At 40.7% G+C, this 23,341-nt stretch overlaps 1 protein-coding gene across 2 annotated transcripts in view; it reads left to right on the forward strand.

Moving 5' to 3' along the window:
- Positions 1–911: 911 nt before the first annotated feature.
- Positions 912–23,341, forward strand: part of LIMS1 (LIM zinc finger domain containing 1) — a 155,484-nt gene continuing 133,054 nt past the window's right edge. Inside the window, exons 1-2 of one of the 2 annotated variants that reach the window (XM_040454160.1) lie at positions 951–1,064; positions 10,753–10,855. Coding sequence is in view for 1 of the 2 variants with exons in the window: in XM_040454157.1 (XP_040310091.1) it covers positions 1,033–1,064 (32 nt within the window). In the remaining variant the exon portion in view is untranslated. Of the gene's footprint in view, positions 1,065–10,752; positions 10,856–23,341 lie in introns of both variants that reach the window. The other variant, XM_040454157.1, reaches the window with a different exon arrangement.

The raw sequence follows: 23,341 nt of genomic DNA on the forward strand, positions 1-23,341 counted from the left end.
AGAACGTGCCAGGCTTCGTGAACAGGGATTCAGTACTGGCCAATGCAGAGAAGGACCGCTCCGAGAGTCTGGGGAGCTTACTTCATTCACCTTCTTACGGAGTCTCCTCGGGACCCCTCACCCAGATGGGGTGGAATTCCAACAGTCTGGGCCCAAAGTCTTCGGGCAGAGCCACGCGGTCCGTCACCCCAGCCAGAGGTGTCTCGAAGAAGGAAAACCTAACAGTTCCTCCGCTCGCGGGGTGACAGCGTCACCCCAGAGGAGCAGCAGAGGCCAGTCCCACTACGTCCAGCGTAAGCCTGGAGCTCTGGGGAAGCCGCCGTCCGGCCCTAGGGCCTTTTTCTCCACCACCCCAGGGTTGGTCTCGGGCGCGTGCCTCGGGGCGGAGCTGAGGCGGAGCTGAGGCGGAGCTGGAAGCGGGGCTGTGACGGTAGGGCGGGACTGGGCGGTGCCGAGACGCGGGATGGAGCAGGGAGGGGGGGGGCGGGGAAGGGGGGACTGGGCGGGGCCTAGATGCGGGGGCGTATTGGGGGCGGGGCCATCCTGGGCCGTGCTGGGAGCGGATCGGCGCCGGAGTGTGGGGTGGGCAGTGCTAAAGGTAGCGAGGTGGGGCCGAGGACTGGCTGGAGGCAGGACGAGGCCCCGGAAGGGAAGGAGTTGGAGGCGGAGCCAGACGGGGTGGGCGGGGGAATCAGGCGGGAGCCGGGCCGAGGACCGGCCAAGGGGGGGCGGGGCCGGCGGGGCGGGGCTAGGGCGGGGAAGAGGCAGCGTTTCGCCGCGCCGCGGGCCGGGTCCCCGCGCCCACCTCTCCTGGACCCGGTCCCGCGCGCGCCCCCGCGCGGCACGCCCAGCCATTTGCCGGCTTGCGGGCCGGAGGCGGCGGCGGCCTCCCCGCCCCTTGCTGGCCTCTCCTTCCTGCTTGCGGCCCGCCCGCCAGCCCGCCAGCAGCCGGCCGAAGCGCGAGGGAGGAGACGGCGGTCGGAGCTGCGCCGGCAGCCAAAGTGCAGAGGGACAACGGCCGACTGCGGAGAGATGCTGGGCGTGGCGGCAGGAATGACCAACAGGTAAGGGCCGGGTCCTGCCGGGGCCGCCCTGCGCTCGGCACCCGCCACGTCGGCAGCGGACCGCTTCCCCGGCCTTCCAGCGGGCCTGCGCACCGGCCGGGGGCGGGCGGCCTGTCTCCCCGCGCTCCGGCCTCGGCCCGAGCCCCTCGGTGGCCGCGGATCCCAGCGCGGAGTGCGGTCGCGTCCCCGGTCTCCCGCAGCCACGCTTCCGCGCTGCCCCCTGGGGCGCTGAGACCAGGGCTGGCGGCCGCTCATGAGAGGTTCCACTAGTTATTGGTGACGTGTCCAATATCGCCTAAGCCCTTCGAGGGCTTAGCGCAGCAGCCCACAGCAGATGCTTGTTGACTGAATAATTCATATCCCAGCCGTTGGAGCACGTATATAGACCAGCGACTCTCAAACGTCTTGGTCTTAGCACGCATTTTAAAAATAAGAGAACTTTTTGCTTGTGATGGTTATTCCTGTAGGTATTTACTGGATTAGAAGTGAAATCTGAGGCATTTAAAAATGTTTAATTCATTAGAGAAACAGTTAATTCATGATATGTTAACAGACATAACACATTTTTATGAAAATAATCATTTTCCTAAACAAAAAAATCAGTGCGACGAGTGGTGTTCTTTTACATTTTGCAAATCTCTTAAATGTCTGCCATAGTAGGACAACTAGAGTTTCCTAAATGCATTGCATTCAGTCTATTGCGATGTGTTTTGGTTGAACTGTGTTAAGAAAATCTGCTCTTACACAAATATGTCGTTGGAAAAGGGAGGAGTGTTTTAATACCTTTTTCAGATAATTTGTGGATATTTTTTTGCTGCTACCCCCAATGGTAGATTCGTTTGGAAGTGGAATCTGAAGCCTTACCAGTGAGCTTTCACACTCTTTTAGGTTAAAATTCATTGGTCTGTCTTGCAGTTTGAATGGACTTGTTACCCATTGTAACATCATGTGTTGGTCATTTGGAAAATGTTGGTTCATAGAGTTAGGCACATCTTCCAAATGCTGACACATTTCATTATACTATACTACGGGATAATATTTGTTAATATTACCACTGATTTCATTAGAAATCTCTTTAAAGTATGAGAACATGCCAAGCTCAAGGTGGTGGCAACAAGTTTCCACCATTCGGAATTTCAGTTGAAAGTTTGATTTTTATTATTGGCAGGAAACTACTGTCAGTTGTTTTCCTCAAAGTGAGAGGCTCACTTTTTTGAGCCTCAGGAAATATCTGCCAAGTACCAGTCTAAAAACCATAGTTTATCACTTATTATTTCCAGTAAAAATGGTATATCCTGAAGAACATTTAATTCACCTCATCACTCAGGGACACATGTGCTTTTCCTGGAGACAGCCACCTTACTTTGGTATGCAGCAGAACTGCTGTATGCATACCTCCCTTTTCATCACAAGTAACAAGAAAGTCAAGATTTAATAACATTAATAATTTGTACCACTTCATCAAGGACATTTTTTCGTTTTTTGAAAAATTCACCGAATATCAAGTCGATACAAAATTTAAAAGATATGTAAGATATAAAGAATAATGGTACAGTGGATACACAGTATAAAAAACACAAACTGTTTCCTTTTAAGGCCCTTGAACACCTTCCTGATCTAGCATCCCTCCTTGATCCCATCCCCTTCCCATCTTGAATTTGCTATTAGCAATACTTTTTTTTTTTTTTTTTTTTTTTGGTATTAAGTACATTCGTGTTGTTGGATGACCATCACCACCACCCATGCATCTCTGGAATTCTTTTCATTTTACAAAACTGAAACTCTGTACCCATTAAACAACAACTTTCTTTTCCTCCCTCCCTATCAACCCCTGGTAACTCCTATTCTGATTTTTGTCTCTGATTTTGATGATTCCAGGTACCTCATATACGTGGAATCAATTATATACAGTGTTTGTCTTTCTGTGATTGGCTTATTTCATTCACTTGGCATAATATGCTCAAGGTTGTTGCATGTCAGAATTTCCTTGCTTTTTAGAGCTGAATAATATTCTCTTGTTTATAAGTACTATTCATTTGTTTTCTTTATCTGTTCATCTTTTGATGGTTACTTGGATTGCTGTATGTTTTACCTATTGTGAATAATGATGCTATGAACATAGGTATGCATTCTTTAATTGAAAAATTTTTAAGTTCATTTATTTATTTTGAGAGAAAGAGGGTGTGCGTGCATGTGTGCAAGTTGAGGAGGAGCAGAGAGAGAGAGAGAGAGAGAGAGAGAGAGAGAATCCCAAGCAGGCTCCATGCTGTCGTGCAGGGCTCCATGCTGTCGTGCAGAGCTCCATGTGGGGCTCCATCTCACAAACTGCGAGATCATGACCTGAGTGGGGCTCGAAACCACAAAACTGGGAGATCATGACCTGAGCCAAAATCAAGAGTCAGACGCTTAACCCACAGAGCCACCCAGGTGCCCCTCTTTAATTGAAGTTTTTATAGTTTCACATACAGTTATAAAAAATAATTAAGAGAGATCCAGTGTATCCTTTACCCAGTTTCCCCCAATGATATTTTGCAAAATAGTAGTACAGTATCACAATCATGATATTGATGGTAATACAATCCATCAGTTTTATTCATATTTCCTAGTCATGTGTGTGTGGGGGGGGGGTGGTGGTGGGTGGGTGTGTATTTAGTTCTGTGTAATTTTATCACAGGTGGTGGTGCATGTGTCTATCACCACAATCAAGAACTAGAACAGTGAGTTCCAGGACCACAAGGATCCCATGTGTTGCCATATTATACCCACACCCACCTCCATGTTTCTTCCTCTTTCTTAAAGCCTGGAAACCACTCATCTGTTTAGCATTTCTAAAATGTTGTCATTTCAGAAATTTTATAGAAGCAAATCATACATATATAACCTTTTGGGATTGCCTTTTATAAAATCCAGCTTAATTCCCTGGACATGCCTCCAAGCTGTAGTTCTTTGTTGTGGCTGAGTAGTACTCCATGGTATGGGTATGGGACAGTCTGTTCTCCAGTTGAAGGATCTTTGGGCTATTTCCAGTTGTGGACTGTTAATAAAGATACTATGAACTGGTTTTTATGTAGATAACAAGTTTTCCTTTCTCTGGGATAAATATCCAAGAGTGTAGTTGCTGGATTGTATGGTAATTTCAGTTTTCACTTTCTAAGAAATTGATGGATTATTTCAAAGTGGCTGGAATTCAGTTGCACCACTAAGCGACCAGCTTTTATACCCACTTATACCCACTTTTGCTTTTGCATTGTCAGTGAAAGTGTCAGTACAGTGCAAAAGGCTACAGCAACTTTTTTTGGAACTTCTTGGCACCATTATTAAGAGGGTTTTGATCTCCCAGACCTCTTGTAAAGGTCTTGGAGATTACCCCCACCCCCACCCCCCACCCAGCCACCACCTCCTCCAGGGTTTTGAGATTACATTTTGAGAACCACTGTTAATGACATAATCCTAAATGATGAGGGAAGTGCAGATATTTTTAAAAGAATATATAGAAAGATTTCTCTTAAAATATATATTAAAGGCTTGTTGTAGTGTGTGTGTTGTGGTTTTGGAAGTTTTTAGTGGGACTTACTAGCTAAGACTTGAAGAACCACTATGGAAAAAGCAGTTTTCTGCCCTTAAGGATTTTCAGGACAGGATGACTAGTGTTGTTATGAAAAGGGAGAATGTCATGGCAGCGAGGGTCTTCCTAAAACTTCAGTGCTGTATGCCTGTTTGTTTGTATTGGTGAGGAAATTGGGCTCTTCACTTTTAAAAAAACTAATGAAAATTAGGTGGTGAAAAGATACCTTCAATTCTGGTTGTTCTGTGCCGTATGAGCTTAGAGACAACAATCCAACAGGAATGCTGTCTTGATTTTTTTTAAGTTTTATCATTGATCTGCAATGTTATATTAGTTTCAGGTGTACAACATAGTTATTGGACAATTCCATACATTACAAAGTGCATACGTTACAAATTGCTCACCACGGTAAATGCAGTTATCATGTCACCATACAGTGTTGTTACAGAATTATTGGCTGTATTCCCTATGTTGTGATTTTTATCACCTTGACTTAATTTATTTTAGAACTGGAAATCTGTAAATGCCCTTCACCTGTTTTGCCCTTGCCCCCATCCCCTGCCACATCTCCCCCACCCCGTGACCACCAGTTTGTTCTCTGAGGCTGTTTGTGTTTTATATTGTTTGTTCATTTTTGTTTTTTAGATTCCACGTATTATCATTCCCATCCCTTTCCTTTTTGGTAGTCCCTTGAACCGTCTTCTGGAAAGCTCTTTCTCTTGCCCAATGTGGATATAGCACTTGAGCTTTCCTGTCTTCCTAGAGAGGGCCTTTCTGCCCCTCCACTGGGTCAGAGAAACTTCAATAGCTATAGCAGATCTATAATGGGAGAGCAGAGCTTTGCTCTGAGAGTCTCTATTTTTAATAGTGTTGTGTTTGTTCTTCAGATAATCATTTAAATAAACGCCAGTGTAGGTCATGTTCTTAGTTAAGGTTGCACTTAAATAGAAGACAAAATATCTCAGGCCATTTGTCGATTTTACATTTCTTGTAATTACGCTTTAAGCTGTGGTTTCCCACCCACAGGAGTATTATCTACATTACATGCTGGACTGTTGCCATGTTGTCTTCCAAAAACTTCAATTTTAAGATACTTGAGAAGCAAAGGCTGCTTCACCTGCTGCTACACACTGTGCATTCTACCCCACAGTGGTTTTATCTCCCCTCATACTGATATCATCTCATCTCTTATTTGATCTCATCAGACATTTCTACGCTGGAGTTCACAGGGGGGAGAGGTGGAAGCATTTTCCTGCATATTTCTTTTTTTTTTTTTTTCCTTCATGTTGGAGCCTGTTTTGGAGTTTGATGAGTCCACAAGGACATTTAACATAAGGGTTGGGAAGTTACAGATAAGTCAGGCTCTGAATAGTGTGTTCTGTGTAGGGTAGGTAAAAGGGTGCTAGCAGTTGAGTTCGAATGCTGACAGATGTGTTGGGGGTGGGAGACACCTGAAGTCTGGGGTCTTACCAGGATGTCTGAGGGTCATGTATGATAAAGTGATAAAAACAGATAAAAACTGTTTGCAAAAAATGTGTATATACACACACACATTCTCTGTGTATAAAAATGCAATCATAGTTGTACTGTTTTGCAATTGCTTTTTTTAAAGATATTTTTTAAATTTTAGTAAAATACCTGTAACAAAATGTACCATCTTAATCATTTTTCAGTGTACATTCAATGGCATTAAGTACATTCACATTGGGGTACAACCATCACCACTGTCCATCTCCAGAACTTTCTCATTATCCCAAACTGAAACTCTAGGCCCATTAAACAGTATTGCCCCAATGTGGGGAATAAGCTTAGGAATTCCCTGAGCTTGCACCCATGGGTTAGGAAGGCATAAAGAAATAGAAAGCCATAGGATATACACACCCAAGTTTGGGTAAATAAGATTAGGTAAACGGGGCAAAGTCCCCCAGAATAGGTAAAGTGGGGCAGAGGCTCTCAGTATAGGACAAAGGTATAGGAATAGGGAACCTCAGGATGAAAACATCCAAGATGAGGTAAATAAGATTAGGTATTCAGGGTGGAAATGCCCCCCAATTTAGTAATAGCTGAAAGCTGCTTTCGCAAGAAGGAAGGACCAAATTAGGTAAACAGTAAATAGGGCAATGGACCTCAGCAGAGTGAAGTTGCCCAGAGGGGAGCTAATTAGCAAAAGAAAGGTGCCTTGTTGACCCTGAGATAGCATGCTTTGTCTTTCTTGTCCCCTAGGCCAGTTTAGGTAAACAGAGGTGGGACCTTATGTCTGCTGTAAACAACCTTCTGCCTGGCACCAGGATTTTGTTTTGTATTGACCCAAACCCCTAATCCCGCATATCTTCAAAACCCCCTTTCCCTCATGCCCTTGAGTTAATGTTCACAGATTCATGGTCTCTTTGTGCACGCCCATCACCACATTTGTAAACCTTCTGATCCCAATAAAAACGGAGCAAGGACCCTTACTTGGGGCTCTTGTCTTCTCCTGGATGTTAGCATCTCTCGCATTTTTTTTTTTAATTTTTTTTTTCAACGTTTTTTTATTAATTTTTTTTTCAACGTTTTTTTATTTATTTTTTTTTGGGACAGAGAGAGACAGAGCATGAACGGGGGAGGGGCAGAGAGAGAGGGAGACACAGAATCGGAAACAGGCTCCAGACTCTGAGCCATCAGCCCAGAGCCCGACGCGGGGCTCGAACTCACGGACCGCGAGATCGCGACCTGGCTGAAGTCGGACGCTTAACCGACTGCGCCACCCAGGCGCCTCATCTCTCGCATTTTTAATCCTGCATCCCACTTTCTTGCTGGACAAGAAAGAACTCCAGACCCAGAGTCTATGACACCCCCTTCCTGGCAGTTGTTTTTTCTAACTTAATAAGCTGTCTTACAGGTTTTCCTGTGTGGCATATCTAGATCTACTGTAACTTTTAACTTTAGATTGGCTGTGTATAGTAGTTCAAAGTATGCATGTGATGTGACTTACATAACCAGCCCTTGATAGACATTTCAGTTCCAGATTTTTGTTATTACAAGCCCTTTGAACATCTGTGCCAGTGCTTCCATAGGAGATACCTGAGGGTAGAGTAGGTGTGTGCATGGATGGTTGGACCCATGTTCCAGTCCCACTTCTGTCCCTTCATGGCTCTGTGGCCTTACCCGGTTAAGCTCTTTAAGGCTTATTTCCTTAATTTATGAAGTAATATCTATCTCAAAAATCATTGTGAGCATTAAATGTAATGGCAAATATAAAGATTTCTGAAAGATACAAATGTAGTTGTTAGTAATTGTTGCCCCTGGAGAGGCAGTCTATGAATCTAAGGAATTTAGGAATCTAGAATGAGAGGGGAATTTTTTTACTATGTGCCTTTTCGTACGGTTTTGATTTTTTTAAAAATCTTTTTTAATGTTTACTTTTTATTTCTTTGATAGTACAAGCAGGAATGGGTCAGAGAGAGGGAGACAGAGGATATGAAGTGGGTTCTGTGCTGACAGCAGTGAGCCTGATATGGGACTTAAACTCACAAACCATGAGATCATGACCTGAGCTGAAGTCAGACGTTCAACTGACTGAGCTACCTAGGCCCCCTGTTTTGATTTTTTTTAACCTTGTGCATGTAAAATTTTTTAATGGGTCTGACTTCATGCCAGGAAGATAGTAGGTGTTCAGTTAATAGTTAACTGTAGTTGTTGATGTTGATTTTTTTCCTATCATCCTGGTTGTTTTTTCCAAGCTTACAACTTCTGACCTCACTGTCTGTTAATGGCATTGATTCAGTCCTTTGTGATTTCTTCCTTTCCTTTACTTCCTGTACCCACATTCTTGCTGAGTTCCTACCTTAGAATTTTTTTTTTTATCCATATTTCTTTATCATTCCTTTCTTACTAACTTTTCCACCCTCGTCCTGATTACCTTTCAAGTGAGTGTAAGAAAACAATATTAAGGCTGGGGAAGACTTAGACAATGCAAAATAAAATATATATGCATATTAAACATTTGAGGTGGAACACATAATTTTGTGTGTTCCTGTTTGTCATTTAAATGTTGATAAAGTACAGATTCTTTTAAAAGTGTTATGAGATTTGTGGTAGCATTTTTGTACTATATGCTTTCTGTTAGCATATACTGAAAACACAATTACAGTAACATGAAGATCTAAGAAATTTGCCTAGCATTTAAAAAATGTTTTCATGTGGGAAAAAGAATCTACTAAACTGATGTATTCAATGCTTTTGTGGGCCTACTATAGTAGTCCACTAAACTGTTCCTTTATTTTATAGGTCAGGAGTTGGATAGAGAGGTAATTTTATTTATCTCTGTTCAAGGCCACAGAATGAGTGGCTCTAGTGCTTAGGACTAGACCCCAAACTTTGAAGATAGTGTGGAGTCCTCTCTGCTGTGCTACATTAGTTTGTTCTATTACTGCATTCAAATTGCACTGTTAATAGTTTGTTACATATATATTTTATCTTCCTATCTATATTGTAAATGCCTTGAAGGCTGAGCCTTTTATCTGTCTGAGCCCCATTAACATAGTGATTCTGGAAATGTCCAAATGAATTATTAAATGTTGCCTTAGAATTGTTCTGTTACAGAGGTCCTGGATGTCACTCTTTTTTTCAGGTGGATTCCTTTTGTGAAATGCGTTTTTTGGGGCATGGGATTCGTAGGCACACATGATGGTGATTGTATTTGTTCATTCCCAGACCCTTAGGTCTTTTTACCCACACATGTCCACTGCCCTCACATGGCATAGTCTGAGAGTTTCCTTCCTATCGATAGGCTTCTTTACTGATATATCAGTTAAGTGACAAATATACCAGCTGCTTAAACAGATTGTAAATTATTTCTCATTGGTAAGTGTAGTAGTTGTTGGTTTTGTTTTTGTGTGTTTTTTTTTGTTTTAAAGCTGGACGCATTGCTATTCCGTATGGAATCTGCCTTACTAATATAATATGGAAGAGAGGGGATACAGTTGCTGCCTCTGCCACAGCTGGTTGTTCCTTCTTCTCAATTCAGTAGATTCCACAGATTTTTTAATATATAAGGTACAGTGCACATACAGCTGTGGGGATTGAAAAGGCAAATAAGACATGGTCTCAACTCTAGAGTGTCTTCCAGTTTGACTATTCTGTCATTCATGTTGGCTCCAGATTTTCCTGCAGCACTGCTTTGGTCATATTACTCCACTTTTCAGAATATTGAGAAGGCTTTTTATTGCCTATCACAAAGTCCAAACTCTCGAGCCTAAAGTTTAAGGCTCTTTGTGGTCTGGCCCCAGCCTGTCTTTATAGCCTTGTCACACACTGTTCCCTTAGTCTGTGTTTCACTAAACTCTCACCTACTTGCCATTTTCTGAAAACATCTAGTGTTTCCCGTCCCTGTGTCTTTGTTCATACTATTCTTTTGGGCCAGAAAACGTATTCTCCTGTGTCTTTTTGGCACTTGGGACAAAATTGCCACTTCTCTCATGAAATAATGAATTTCTGGAACATTTATTGAGCCCTTGTTGTGTGCTTGGGGAATTAGGGATTCAGAGCTTGTGTTTGTCCTCTGAAAGCATTTAGACTTTTTTTGGTAGTTATCAGCTTCTGTTTTGTGTTATACCTGTTTGTGTATATGTCTAACTTTTTCTGCCAAATTGTGATCTCTGAATCTAAAGGAATGTCTTAATCAAAATTTGTTAAATGTCCAAAGAAAAACAAACTAGATTTAAATCAACTTTATTTCTCCTTTTATTTCTTCATTTGTTAGTGAATGGAAAATTCAGTGCTGGTTCTGCTTAGTGCCTGTGACACCGTTGAATAAACCCACCACACTTTGAGTAAAACAACATAGCTTTCACATTTGGTTTAACTTAACTCTTCAGTGTAGTGTATACTAGTGGTGGAGACCCAGCACCCATGAAACATTAGGAAGAAATTCAAACGATGTTTAGTCATCCATGTTTATTTAGATAATTTCGTTTCATTGTCAGTCCACTGACAAAGCTTTTGAAAGCTTTCTTAGTGATAACCACCTTTTATTAATTACCTACTTCGACAAAAAGTACTTTAAAGATGTTGAACATTTATGTAACAAATTTTACCTTCACAGTCACATCGTGAGGTAGAGTTTTTTTATGCCCACTTTTACAGATGAGTGATCTAAACTCAAGAGATGAAGAACTCACCAAGTTCCACATTCATGACAGAGCCGGGGTTCACTTGTGTCTCCTCCATTTGCTTCAGTATTCAGTAGGTCAGAGCTCTCTACTTTGCCTGTGTTTCAAATCTTTCTCTTATCTTCGCGTGCCAGCCAGCCTATCCAGTTTTATTCCCCACTACTCTTTCTTTACATCATCTTATTGCCAGACATACAACAGTTCTTCTTTCTGAACTTGGTTTTTCCTTTTTTGTGAGGCAGAGAGTTCCAAATCTTGTGCTCAAGGCCCAGCTTAAACTTGAAGATGGTTTCCCTGGCTGCTTCAACCTCTTGTTAGTCTTTTCTTTCTTGGCCTCCTAGAGAACATATTGGATAAGATTAAGTTATTTACTTAAATTTAGTGTGTGGATACTTGTGTGCAACACACAAGTGACTCCTATGTTAAGTTTGAACTCTTGGCTATCTATGCTTGTATATACTTATTATAAATTTGGGAAGATAGTTCCAATTCAGTGTGCATTCATTTGTGTATGCTGTGGAGCATATTATAATATAGTGAGGGATTACATTTATCTACTTTGTATTGCATCTCATATGTGTATACAGGTATCATAGGAGAAGTTTTAAAAAGTCTTTTAGAAATTTATTTATTTATTTATTTATTTATTTATTTATTTTAATTTTTTTTTTTCAACGTTTTATTATTTATTTTTGGGACAGAGAGAGACAGAGCATGAACGGGGGAGGGGCAGAGAGAGAGGGAGACACAGAATCGGAAACAGGCTCCAGGCTCTGAGCCATCAGCCCAGAGCCCGACGCGGGGCTCCAACTCACAGACCGCGAGATTGTGACCTGGCTGAAGTCGGACGCTTAACCAACTGCGCCACCCAGGCGCCCCGAAAAAAAAGTCTTTTAGAAATTTAAAGGAGGAAATGATCATTTGTCACCTGTTATAGACTTACTGTTATTTATTTAAGATGTGGGGATCAGTCAAATGTTTATTGAGATCTCTTTGGAGGTAGAGACATATCGGTCATGGCAGTGTTGAACCAGGGGCTGCTTTATTTGGAACATTGTAGGGGAGATTCGTGACTCTCAGTCTCAATACATGGGCCACAGACCAACAGCGTGGGGGGATCATACTAACTGCAGATTGCTCACCCTCTTCCCGTACTTCTTGGGGGAAAATGTCATGAAATCTGTACTTTTAAATTTTTTATTATGGAGAATTTCAGACATTTACAAAACTGGAGGGATTAATGTATACCCATGTGCTACCACTCAGCTTCACTAATTATTGACTGATGGTAAATCTTTGAGGGCCAATCTTTTTTCATTCCTCTTTCCTATGGCATATCATAAAGATTTTAATATGTATCCTTAAAAGATAAGGACTCTTCTAATAAAACTTTTTAAATGTCACTACAACATCATTATCACACCTGAAAAATATTACTAACAATTCCTTGGTATCATCAACTACTCAGTTAAACTTTCCATTTATTTCAGATATCCATTTTATTTTATAGGTATTCTGAATTGGCATCTAAGTAAGGTTTATGTGTTTTGGTAGCTTGCTAAATCTGTTCGTCAGATCCCAGCAGCATACTAAATTCTCTGGGTTTTAACGTATATATTCCAGACTTGGAGCTGAAGAATCTGACAGTCTGGAAATGCCAACAGATCAGATCAAAAAGCCACAACAAAGGGCTGCTCTCTGTAGCCAAAAGACCAGGAGAGAGACAGTCTAACACTATATAAAACATCTAGACAGCATATGCTGTACTCCAATCAAACACCCAGAAAAAACTGTGGCCACACCACTACTCATGCCAGCAGAGTCCAAGGGGGAGACTAGACTCACCAGGCTGGACCCAGGCACCCCAACACCTCTGTCATGGTGGGGTCAGTGAATGTCAAGGAATCAAGACTTTGATACTCACCAGCTGGTAATTACTGCCCCCCTCTCCCAATTATCACAGTGTTAGTAGAGACAATGTGGGGAACTAGAACTCTCATCCTGGCTCACCATTAGTGAAGAATCCCCATCTTGGGTGTCAACAGAGGCCAATGGGGAACATATACTTCCACCTCCATTTGGCAGTAATGAGGGCACTCCTTTGCCAAAGAGATTTCAGAGAAAGCCAGTTTCATAACATAGTATGAAAATATTCATGTTTTATTAGGAACTAATTTATCCTAGCTAGAACCAGGAAAATCTCAAAGTGAAGAAAAAAGGACAATAAATAGATTTTAGCACCAAGATGACAGAAATGTTAGAATTATCTGACAGAGATTTTAAAGCAGTCATAATAAAAATGCTTCAGTGAGCTATTGTGAAGATGCTTGAAACAAATGAGGAAGTAGAAAGCCACAGCAAAGAAATAAGATATAAAGAAGATTCAAATGGAAGTTCTGCAGCTCAAAAATATAATAACCAAAATAAAAATCTCAATGGAGAACTCAATAGTGGATGGGTTCAACTGAAGGGGACTGAGGAAGGAATCAGTGAACTGGAATGTAAAATAGTAAAAATTACCCAGTGTGAACAACAGAGATAAAATAGACTGGGGGGAAAAAACAAAGCCTCAGGGACTTGTGGAACTATAACAAAAGAGCTAACTTTGTGTCATTTTAATTCTGAAAGGAGAGGGATAGGGGGTAGGGTAGAAAAATACTAGAGGAAATAATGGCTGAAAATTTCCCCAGTTTGCAGGAAACATAAACATACAGATTCAAGAAGCTGCACAAGCCACAAACAGAATAAACCCAAAGAAATTCAGTCCAAGATGCATAATGATTAAATTTCTGAGAACTAAAGACCTAAAAAAAAAACCTCGAAAGCAGCCAGAGAGGGGAAAAATGACACCTTACCTTTATAGGAGAGAATTTGGATGACAGCAGAGTTTTCATCAGAAACTATGGAGGCCAAAAGGGTATTGGCATAATATTTTCAAATTTAGAAGGAATAATTGTCACTTGGTATTCTATATTCTCTGAAAATATCCTTCAGGAATAGAAGGGATGCAGTAAATTCTCATGAAGACAAACTAAGGGAATTTGTGATCAGCAGATCTTAACACCTCACTCCCCTCACTGTTCCCCCATGGGTAAGAGAAGTTCTCTAAACAGAAAGGAAATTATAAAAGAATGAACCATGGGGCACCTGGGTGGCTCAGTCGGTTAAGTATCTGACTTCAGTTCTGGTTATGATCTCACAGTTCGTGAGTTTGAGCCCCATGTCAGGCTCTGTGTTGACAGCTCAGAGCCTGGAACCTGCTTCAAATTCTGTCTGACCATCCCCACTCACACTCTGTCTCTGTCTCTCTCTCAAGAATAAATAAACATTAAAAAAAATTTAAAAGAATGAACCGTGGAACCTTAAGAATGAAGAAAGAACATGGTAAAGCATAAATGTGAATAAATACTATAGACTTCCTGCTTTTGAATTTTCAAAGTTATGTTTGATGAATGAAGCAAAATTGTAACAGTGATGTGATTTTAAATTAATGTAGAGAAAATTTTTAAACGGGGATGGTAAAGGGTTATAGGAGAAAGTTTTGTATACGTCACTCAAGGTGGTAAAATGAGGACACCTGAGGACTATAAGTTACATATATATGGTATACTTAGAGCAGCCACAAAGATATCAGAGAGATACCCTTAAAACTAGACAAATCAAAGTGGAATTCTAGAAAGTGTTGAAGTAACCCACAAAAAGACAGGAAAAAGAAAACAAACAAACAGAATAAACAAAAAACAAATGACAGACTTAAGCCCCAATATATCAGTAATTACATTAAATGTAAGTAGGTTAAGTATACAAATTATAAGACAGAATTTTATGGAGTAGGTTAAACAGTGTGGCCCAACTATATCATATGTAAGAAACTCACTTCAAATATAGTATAATGATATAGGCAGATTGAAAGGAAAAGGATGCGAAAAGATATAACATGCAAGCATCAATTGAAGGAAATCAGGCACCTGGGTGGCTCAGTTGGTTAAGCAACCGACTTCAGCTCAGGTCATGATCTCATTGTTCATGAGTTCGAGCCCCGCGTCAGGCTCTGTGCTGACAGCTCAGAGCCTGGAGCCTACTTCAGATTCTGTGTCTTCCTCTCTCTCTACCCCTCCCCTGCTCATGCTCTGTGTCTTTCTGTCTCTCAATAATAAATAAATGTTAAAGAAAAAAAATTTTTTTTAAATCAAAGGAAATCAGGAGTGATAGTGTTAATATATCAGATATAGATATCAGATAAAGTAGACTTCAGGGCAAAGTAACTTACCAGAGACAGGGGTTATGTAAAGGATCAGTCTACCAAGAAGATGTAGCAATCCCAAATGTGTCTCTACCAAACAACAGAGCTGTAAAACATGGGAAGCAAACCCAGTAGAAGTAAAAGGAGAAATAGACAAAACCACAATTATAATTAGAGACTTCAACACCCAGCAGAAAATTAGTAAGAACATAGTTGTACTATGTTCAACACCATCATTAACTGGAAATTGACATCGGGAGACTACTTTATCCAGCAGTAGCATAATATACACTCTTATCAAGCTCGTATAGAATAGTCAACACGATAGATCACATTCTGGGCCATAAAATAAAACTTACCTAATTTAAAAGAATAGAAACCAGACAATTATGCTTTCAGACCACAACATAATTAAACTAGAAGTCAACAACAGAAAAAAGACTGGAAAAACCATAAAATATTTGATTAAAACACACTTCTGAATAATACATGAGTCAAAGAAGAAATCTCAGCGAGAAATGTAAGAATATTTTCAACTAATGAAAATGAGCATACAAGTTATCAAAGTTTGTGGGCTGCAGTGGGAGCAGTGCTTAGAGGGAAATTTATACCACTGAATGCATATATTAGAAAATAAAAAAGAACTAAAATCAGTAATCTAAGTTTTCACCTTAGGAAACTAGAAAAGGAAGAGCAAATTAAATCCAAGTAAGCAGAAGGAAAAAAAAGTAATAAGAATTAGAGCAGGAATCAGTGAAATTCAAAACAGGAAATGAATAGAGAATATCAGTAAAACCAAAAAGCTGGTGTTTGGAAAAGTTTAACAAAAGTGATAAGGCTAAAAAAAAAAAAAAGTGATAAGGCTATACCAGGCTAAGAAAAAAAAAAGAGGATACAAATTACTAATACCAGAAATGAAAGAGGAGATATCACTACAGATCCCATCCCATGGAAATCAAAAGGATAAGAAAGAAATACCGTGAACAACTCCGTGCCCAGTGATAATTTATGTGAAATGGACCAATTCCTTGAAAGACACAATTTGCCAAACTCACACAAGAAGAAATAGGTGATCTGAATAGATTTATATCTATGAAAGAAATTGAATGAATGAATGAATGAATGAATGAATGAATGAATAAACAAACAAACAAACTTCCACAACAACTCAGGCCCATATGGGTTCACTGGCAAGTTCTACCAACTATTTTAAGATTTATACCATTTTTCTACAGTCCTTCAGAGGATAACATTAGAAAGAATACCTCCCAATGCTGTCTATGAGGCTAGCACTGTCCTAACACCAAAGTCAGACAAAGGCATCACACAAAAAAAGAAACTGCAAACCAGCAATACCTCTTGTGAACATTGATGCAAAAATTGTCAACAAAATATTAGCAAATTGAATCCAAAAACATAAAAAGAATTGTACATCGTGACTAAATTTATCCCAAGGAAGTAAGATTGACTGAATATCCAGGAAGCAACTTTATTCCTTCTTTTTTAAGTTTATTTGTTTATTTTTGAGAGCAAGAGAGAGAGGGAGAGCATGAGCAGGAGATGGGCAGAGAGAGAGAGAGAGAGAGAGAGAGAGAGAGAGAGAGAATCAATCCCAAGTGGGTTCCATATTGTCATCATAGAGCCTGATGCAGGGATCAAACCCATGAGCGATGAAATCATGACCCAAGCTGAAATCAAAAGACGCTTAACCAACTGAGCCACCCAGGTGTTCTGCAACTTTATTCTTAATACCCGCATACTAGAAACAGGCCAGATGTCCTTCAGCAGGTAAATGCTTAAACAAAGTGTAGTTCCTCTCTATCATGGTATACTATTCAGCAATAAAAAGAACTAGACTATTGATTTTTGTGACAATTTGGATGGTTCTTAAGGGCATTATACTGAATGAAAAAAAAAGCCAATGTCAAAAGTCACATACTGTGTGGTTTGATTTATATAATAATTTCTAAGTGACAGAATTATAGAGATGGAAAACATATTAGTGGTAGCCAGGGGTTAAGAGGAGATGGGGGTTGGGGGTTAGAGGGAGGGAGGGTATAGGTATGAAAGGGCCACATGGGGAATCCTTGTGGTGATAGAATGTTTCATATCTTCACTGTACTTGATCTTAATGTGCTACATTTTCATAAGATTTTACCATTTGAAGAAACTGGGGAAAGTGTACATAAGATATCTATTATTTCCTAGAACTGCATGTGAATCTACAATGATCTTAAAACACTTAATTTTTAAAAATCCATGCTTACCTAAGGGCAACAGCTATCATTTTTCCACCTGTGTCTTACTGAAAATTGTATAGACTTATTACATTGATATGATATTCCCAGACAATGCCTACTCCCAATTTTCACTGACACTCTCTAAGAGTAAAATGGAGAGTCAATTAGGGTAGGGAAAATAAATGTGTTTTTAGGAAACTTGAATTAAATTATCGTGCTGCAATACCAGACTTTAACCTCTACTACAAAGCTGTAATCATCGAGACAATATGATATTGGCACAAAAACAGACACATGGACCAATGGAATAGAATAGAGAACCCAGAATTGGACCCACAGATGTATGGCCGACTGACCTTTGACAAAAGGAAAGGGTATCCAATAGATAAAAGACAGTCTCTTTAGCAAATGGTGCTGGGAGAACTGGACAGCAACATGCAGAAGAATTGAAACTGGACCACTTTCTTACACCATACACAAAAATAAACTCAAAATGGATGAAAGACCTAAATGTGACACAGGAAACCATCAAAACCCTAGAGGAGAAAACAGGCAACAACCTTTTTGACCTCAGCCACATCAATTTCTTTCTTGACACGTCTCCAAAGGCAAGGGAAATAAAAGTAAAAATGAACTATTGGGACCTCATCAAGAAAAAACCCTTCTGCACTGCAAAGGAAACAATCAACAAAACTAAAAGGCAACCGAAGGAATGGGAAAAGATATTTGTAAATGACATATTGGATAAAGGGTTAGTATCCAAAATCTATAAAGAACTTACCAAACTCAGCACCCAAAAAACAATCCAGTGAAGAAATAGGCAGAAGACATGAATAGACACTTTTCCAAACAAGATATCCAGATGGCCAACAGACACATGAAAAGATGCTCAACGGGGGCACAGTTGGTTGAGCATCTGACTTTGGCCCAGGTCGTGATCTCACGGTTCGTGGGTTCAAGCCCCGCATCGGGCTCTGTGCTGAACACTTGCTCAGAGCCGGGAGCCTGCTTCAGATTCTTTCTGTGTCTCCTTCTCTCTCTGCCCCTCCCCAGCTTGTGCTCTCACTCTGTCTCTCAAACATAAACAAATGTAAAAAAAATTTAAAACAAAAGATGCTCAATGTCACTCATCATCAGGGAAATACAAATCAAAACCACATCGAGATACCACTTGACACCAGAGTGGCTAAAATTAACAATTCAGGAAACAACAGATGCTGGCGAGAATGTGGAGAAATAGGAACCCTCTTGCACTGTTGGTGAGAATGCAAACTGATACAGCCACTCTGGAAAACAGTGTGGAGGTTCCTCAAAAAGTTAAAAATAGAACTACTCCACAACCCAGCAATTGCACTGCTAGGTATTTATCCAAAGGATGTAGGAGTGCTGATTCGAAGGGGCACATGCACCCCAATGTTTATAGCAGCACTTTCAACAATAGCCAAATTATGGAAAGAGCCTAAGTGTCCATCAACTGATGAATGGATAAAGAAGATGTGGTTTATATATACAATGGAATACTACTTGGTAATGAGAAAGAATGAAATCCTGCCATTTGCAGCAACATGGATGGAACTGGAGGGTATTACGCTAAGTGAAATAAGTCAATCAGAGAAAGACATATCATGTTTTCACTCCTATGTGGAACTTGAGAAACTTAACAGAAGACATGGGGGGAAGGGAAGGGGAAAAAATAATTACAAACAGAGGGAGGCAAACCATAAGAGACTCTTAAATACAGAGAACAAACTGAGGGTTGATGGGGGCGGGAGAGAGAGGGAAAATGGGTGATGGGCATTGAGGAGGGCACTTGTTGGGATGAGCACTGGATGTTGTATGTAAACGATGAATCATGGGAATCTACCCCCAAAACCAAGAGCACACTGTATACACTTGTGTGTTAGACAACTTGACAATAAATTATATTTAAAAAAAATTATGTTAATTTCTTGCCTTATTTACCAAAAGCAGAGGGACACATACGAAATTGGAGCAGCTATGTGGGTAATCCAGGCTCTGTATGTTGGACCCTCACATCTCCAAAAGGAAATGGCTGAAAAGTCTTTTTTAAAGGACCCCTTCGGGGCACCTGGGTGGCCCAGTCAGTTAAGCATCCAACTTCGGCTCAGGTCGTGATCTCACGGTTTGTGAGTTCAAGCCCCACACCAGGCTCTGCACTGACAGCTCAGAGCCTGCTTCAGATTCTCTGTCTCCCTCTCTCTCTGCCCTTTCCTCTGCTTCTCAAAAATAAATAGATACGTAAACATATTTTTTAAAGGATCCTTTAGATCTCAGATTTCTCTAAGTTTCTGTCAGAAACACAGGCTGGCTTCTCCAAATGCAGAGCATCTAACTGAGAACTAGAGTGTTTAAAAATCGCCATTTTATGGGGCGCCTGGGTGGCGCAGTCGGTTGAGCGTCCGACTTCAGCCAGGTCACGATCTCGCGGTCCGTGAGTTCGAGCCCCGTGTCGGGCTCTGGGCTGATGGCTCGGAGCCTGGAGCCTGTTTCCGATTCTGTGTCTCCCTCTCTCTCTGCCCCTCCCCCGTTCATGCTCTGTCTCTCTCTGTCCCAAAAATAAATAAAAACGTAGAAAAAAAAATTTTTAAAAAAAATCGCCATTTTACATGGAAAATTATAATTCCATCTCAGATGCTTCTGCAGTAGAGCTCAGGAATAATCTTTTCAGAGTCTGATGTATTTGAAAGGCTCCCACATTGTAAGATTGTCTAGAGCTGTACATTGCTGGTGTTGCATCAACCGAGGAGATGTCCGACTGTCAGTAAGGACTTGGGTCTTTAGTAAAGAATATATTAAGAACCATTGTCTATTTTTGCAGTGCTTTGGAATTGATGAAATATTTAGTCTTCTTCCTCAGTCCTTACTTTTCCAGCCCCACTTAAGATTCATACACCCCTACCCTCAGCTGCCCAGGAGATGTGTTCTACACTTTCAGAACTGTTTGAAATTAGGATCTCTTCTGTATTTCTTCATGTCTTTACATACCCTGTCTCCCTAACATTTTTATGTTCTGAGTGGCATTCCTAATCTTTCAAAATTCATTTCAAAAACCATCTTTCCCATGATGTTTTCCCTGATGGCACATTTCCCTTTTCCTTACCTAGAGAAATGTTACATATTTCTCTCTCTCCACTGTGTATATTATTCTTAACATACAGTAGCTCCTATGGTGTGAAACCTTCCACATAGCATGTAAGGGGTTCTTTTCCCATATCTCTGCTTTAGACTGATTTCCTTCAGGGAAATGATTTTTCTCCATTCCCCTTTATGTACCAAGATCCAGCAACAATGCCTGACATTAGGCGCTCAATAATAGTAAATGAGTGAGTTAAAGTAAATATGAACTTTTTTTTAACGTTTATTTATTTTTGAGACAGAGAGAGAGTGTGAACGGGGGAGGGTCAGAGAGAGAGGGAGACACAGAATTGGAAACAAGCTCCAGGCTCTGAGCTGTCAGCACAGAGTCCGACGCGGGGCTTGAACTCACGGACCGCGAGATCATGACCTGAGCTGATGTCGGACTTTTAACCGACTGAGCCACCCAGGAGCCCCAAATATGAACATTTTTATTTTCACACTAAGAATTGGAGGTTTGGAAATTTAGAAGATGTATTCTGGGTGCAAAGCTGACATAGAAGGAACTGGAGCTTGGATCCAGTAACTGACTTCAAGGATAATGGTTTCTCCCCCAGGGATGCCTGGCCCCTTTTCCAGTTCCATCTTACTGAAATGAAAAGAGCCATTGGTTTCACTGATCTGTGCCAATTAGACATTACAAATGGGAAGTGGCACACATGGAAAGTAAGAGCATTGATTCTGGAGCTAAACTGTGCTCAATCCCAGCTTCTTACCTTTTGGTAATTGTCTGACTTCTCTCTGCCTCATGTGTAATAGTACTCATCCCCTGTGATTGTCACAGAGTTAAATAAGCTACTATGTGTAAAACATTTAGAACAGTGCCTAGCACATTAGGCACTCTATGTATTTATTGATATATGTGTTGTTGATAAAAATGGAGAAATGAAGAATTCCTTAATAAATATAAAAATGCGAGAACTCTTTCAGCTCACAGCTCATACAAAAATAGGCGACAGGCCATATTTTGCAGACTTTCAGTCTAGATCATTAGTTCATTAAGAGGTTGCAAAGTGATGCTATTGTTGTTTAAGACATTTCATGTCCTATCTGCAAGTGCTTCTAAAAAGAGAAGCTTCTTCCCTATTAACTAATTTGGTAACCCGTTGGTACAACTTGACAGATAACAAGCGTTACTATATAATAGAGTCCAGTCCCTATGGGAAGTCCAGTGCTGCCTTACCATATATCACTTTTGTATTAACTATACTGAGCATGAGATCTGTGCTCAGAAAAATACATTGTCCATGGTACCTACATAATACTTCCATTTTGCAAGCACTTAAGTTAGAGTTGAGATCCCGCATTCTCTCACTTGGACCGGTGTTTTTTTTACCTCACTTTCAGGCTGCCTCGCAACTCTTGAAGAGCATGTTGCCTTTGTATTGTGAGCCCATCCAGTTCGGGTGCCATCAGGAAGCCCACTGGAGTGTGGATAACTTCCTCTTCACACCTAGCGATCCCTATTCATTAGCATATAACCACACCATCCAAGGATGTAGTTAATATTTGTGTTGTTTGTAGTGGAACTAGCAAAGCTTAGCTATTCATTACTTAGCAAACCTGTCTCTAATTTGAGTGACCCTTTTTTAAGGCAGTGGTATAAATGGTTCGTGTTAAATATCACTAACGTTGTCCAATGAGAGCTATGAAACATCTTATCATTAACGTGTTGTCCAGTGAGAGATATGAAACATGTTATCTTTAACATGTTATCCAATGAGAGATGTGAAAAAAAATAATCTGTAAAGGGTCAGGTAAGTTGCTTATGGAGACTTTTTAAAAGCACCTACAAATCATTTGAATGTTAATGATATTTACTTTTTTAATGGAAAGCAACATTTCTTTAATGATGCTTGTGCTTTCATTAAAACTTTTTCCTTTCTAGTAGATGCCTCCCTGACTGTAATTATGTCTTTGTGACTTTAACCTGTGACCGGGGAGATGAAATGACTGATTTAGAGTTCTTTTTTTGTTGTTGTTAACATTTACTTATTTTTGGGAGACAGAGAGCACAAGCAGGGAAGGAGCAGAGAGAGAGGGAGACACAGAGTCCGAAGCAGGCTCCAGGTTCTGAGCTGTCAGCACAAAGCCTGACACAGGCCTTGAATTCACAAGCCGTGAACTCATGACCTGAGCCAAAGTTGGACACTTAACCGACTGAGTCACCCAGGAACCCCTGGATTCTGATTTCATTATATGGTAAGAAGAAAGGATGGTGGACTTCATCAGGTGGAGTTGTGTTTGAAGTTAAATTTAATATACATTTTGAGTAATGTGTTTTTCTTCATCCTTTGGATTACAAATGACATTTAGACTCTGACTTCACCACACAACCAGTGTGCTTCCACACTTACTAGTCATGGGGTTGAACTTGAAATTGCTGGGAAGTAGGCCAGTCATATTCCAGGGGAGTGGACAACCAGTCAGGATGTCGTTGGGAATTGCAACGTTCTACATGTCATCACCAAAGGGTGGTATGAGGGAGAGATGGGATTTGGTGAGACTGAGGACATCTCTTTTTCAAACCTTTAGAACATGGTAGTGAGAAAATCGTCAACACAGGCTGAAGTTTTCCAACTGTTGGCTCCAAGTGACTGGGTGCCCTCTGAGGTAGTGGTTCAGATTTTGGTCCTGGTCTTACAGAGACAGAAACAGAAGTAGTCAGGTAAAAATGACATGTGCTAAGCGCATAATTAAAGAAGGGACCTTTGGCATTTTGACTTTGGCCTTGTGTCTAGCTAAAGCATATAAATGTAGATTAAAATTTAGCCTGATTCCTCAGGCTTGACTTGAATGCCTCTCTTATTCTAATGGGAAAGTTTAGAACAAAACAAATTTCATTTACTACTTTCAGATTTTCTCATTTAGAGAGTGTGTGGGAAAATGATGTACAAAATAATCACAGTTTAGAGTCATTGCCC

This window comes from Herpailurus yagouaroundi, unplaced genomic scaffold, assembly GCF_014898765.1.
Source record: "Herpailurus yagouaroundi ecotype Mexico unplaced genomic scaffold, PumYag 210, whole genome shotgun sequence".
Taxonomy (NCBI): domain Eukaryota; kingdom Metazoa; phylum Chordata; class Mammalia; order Carnivora; family Felidae; genus Herpailurus; species Herpailurus yagouaroundi.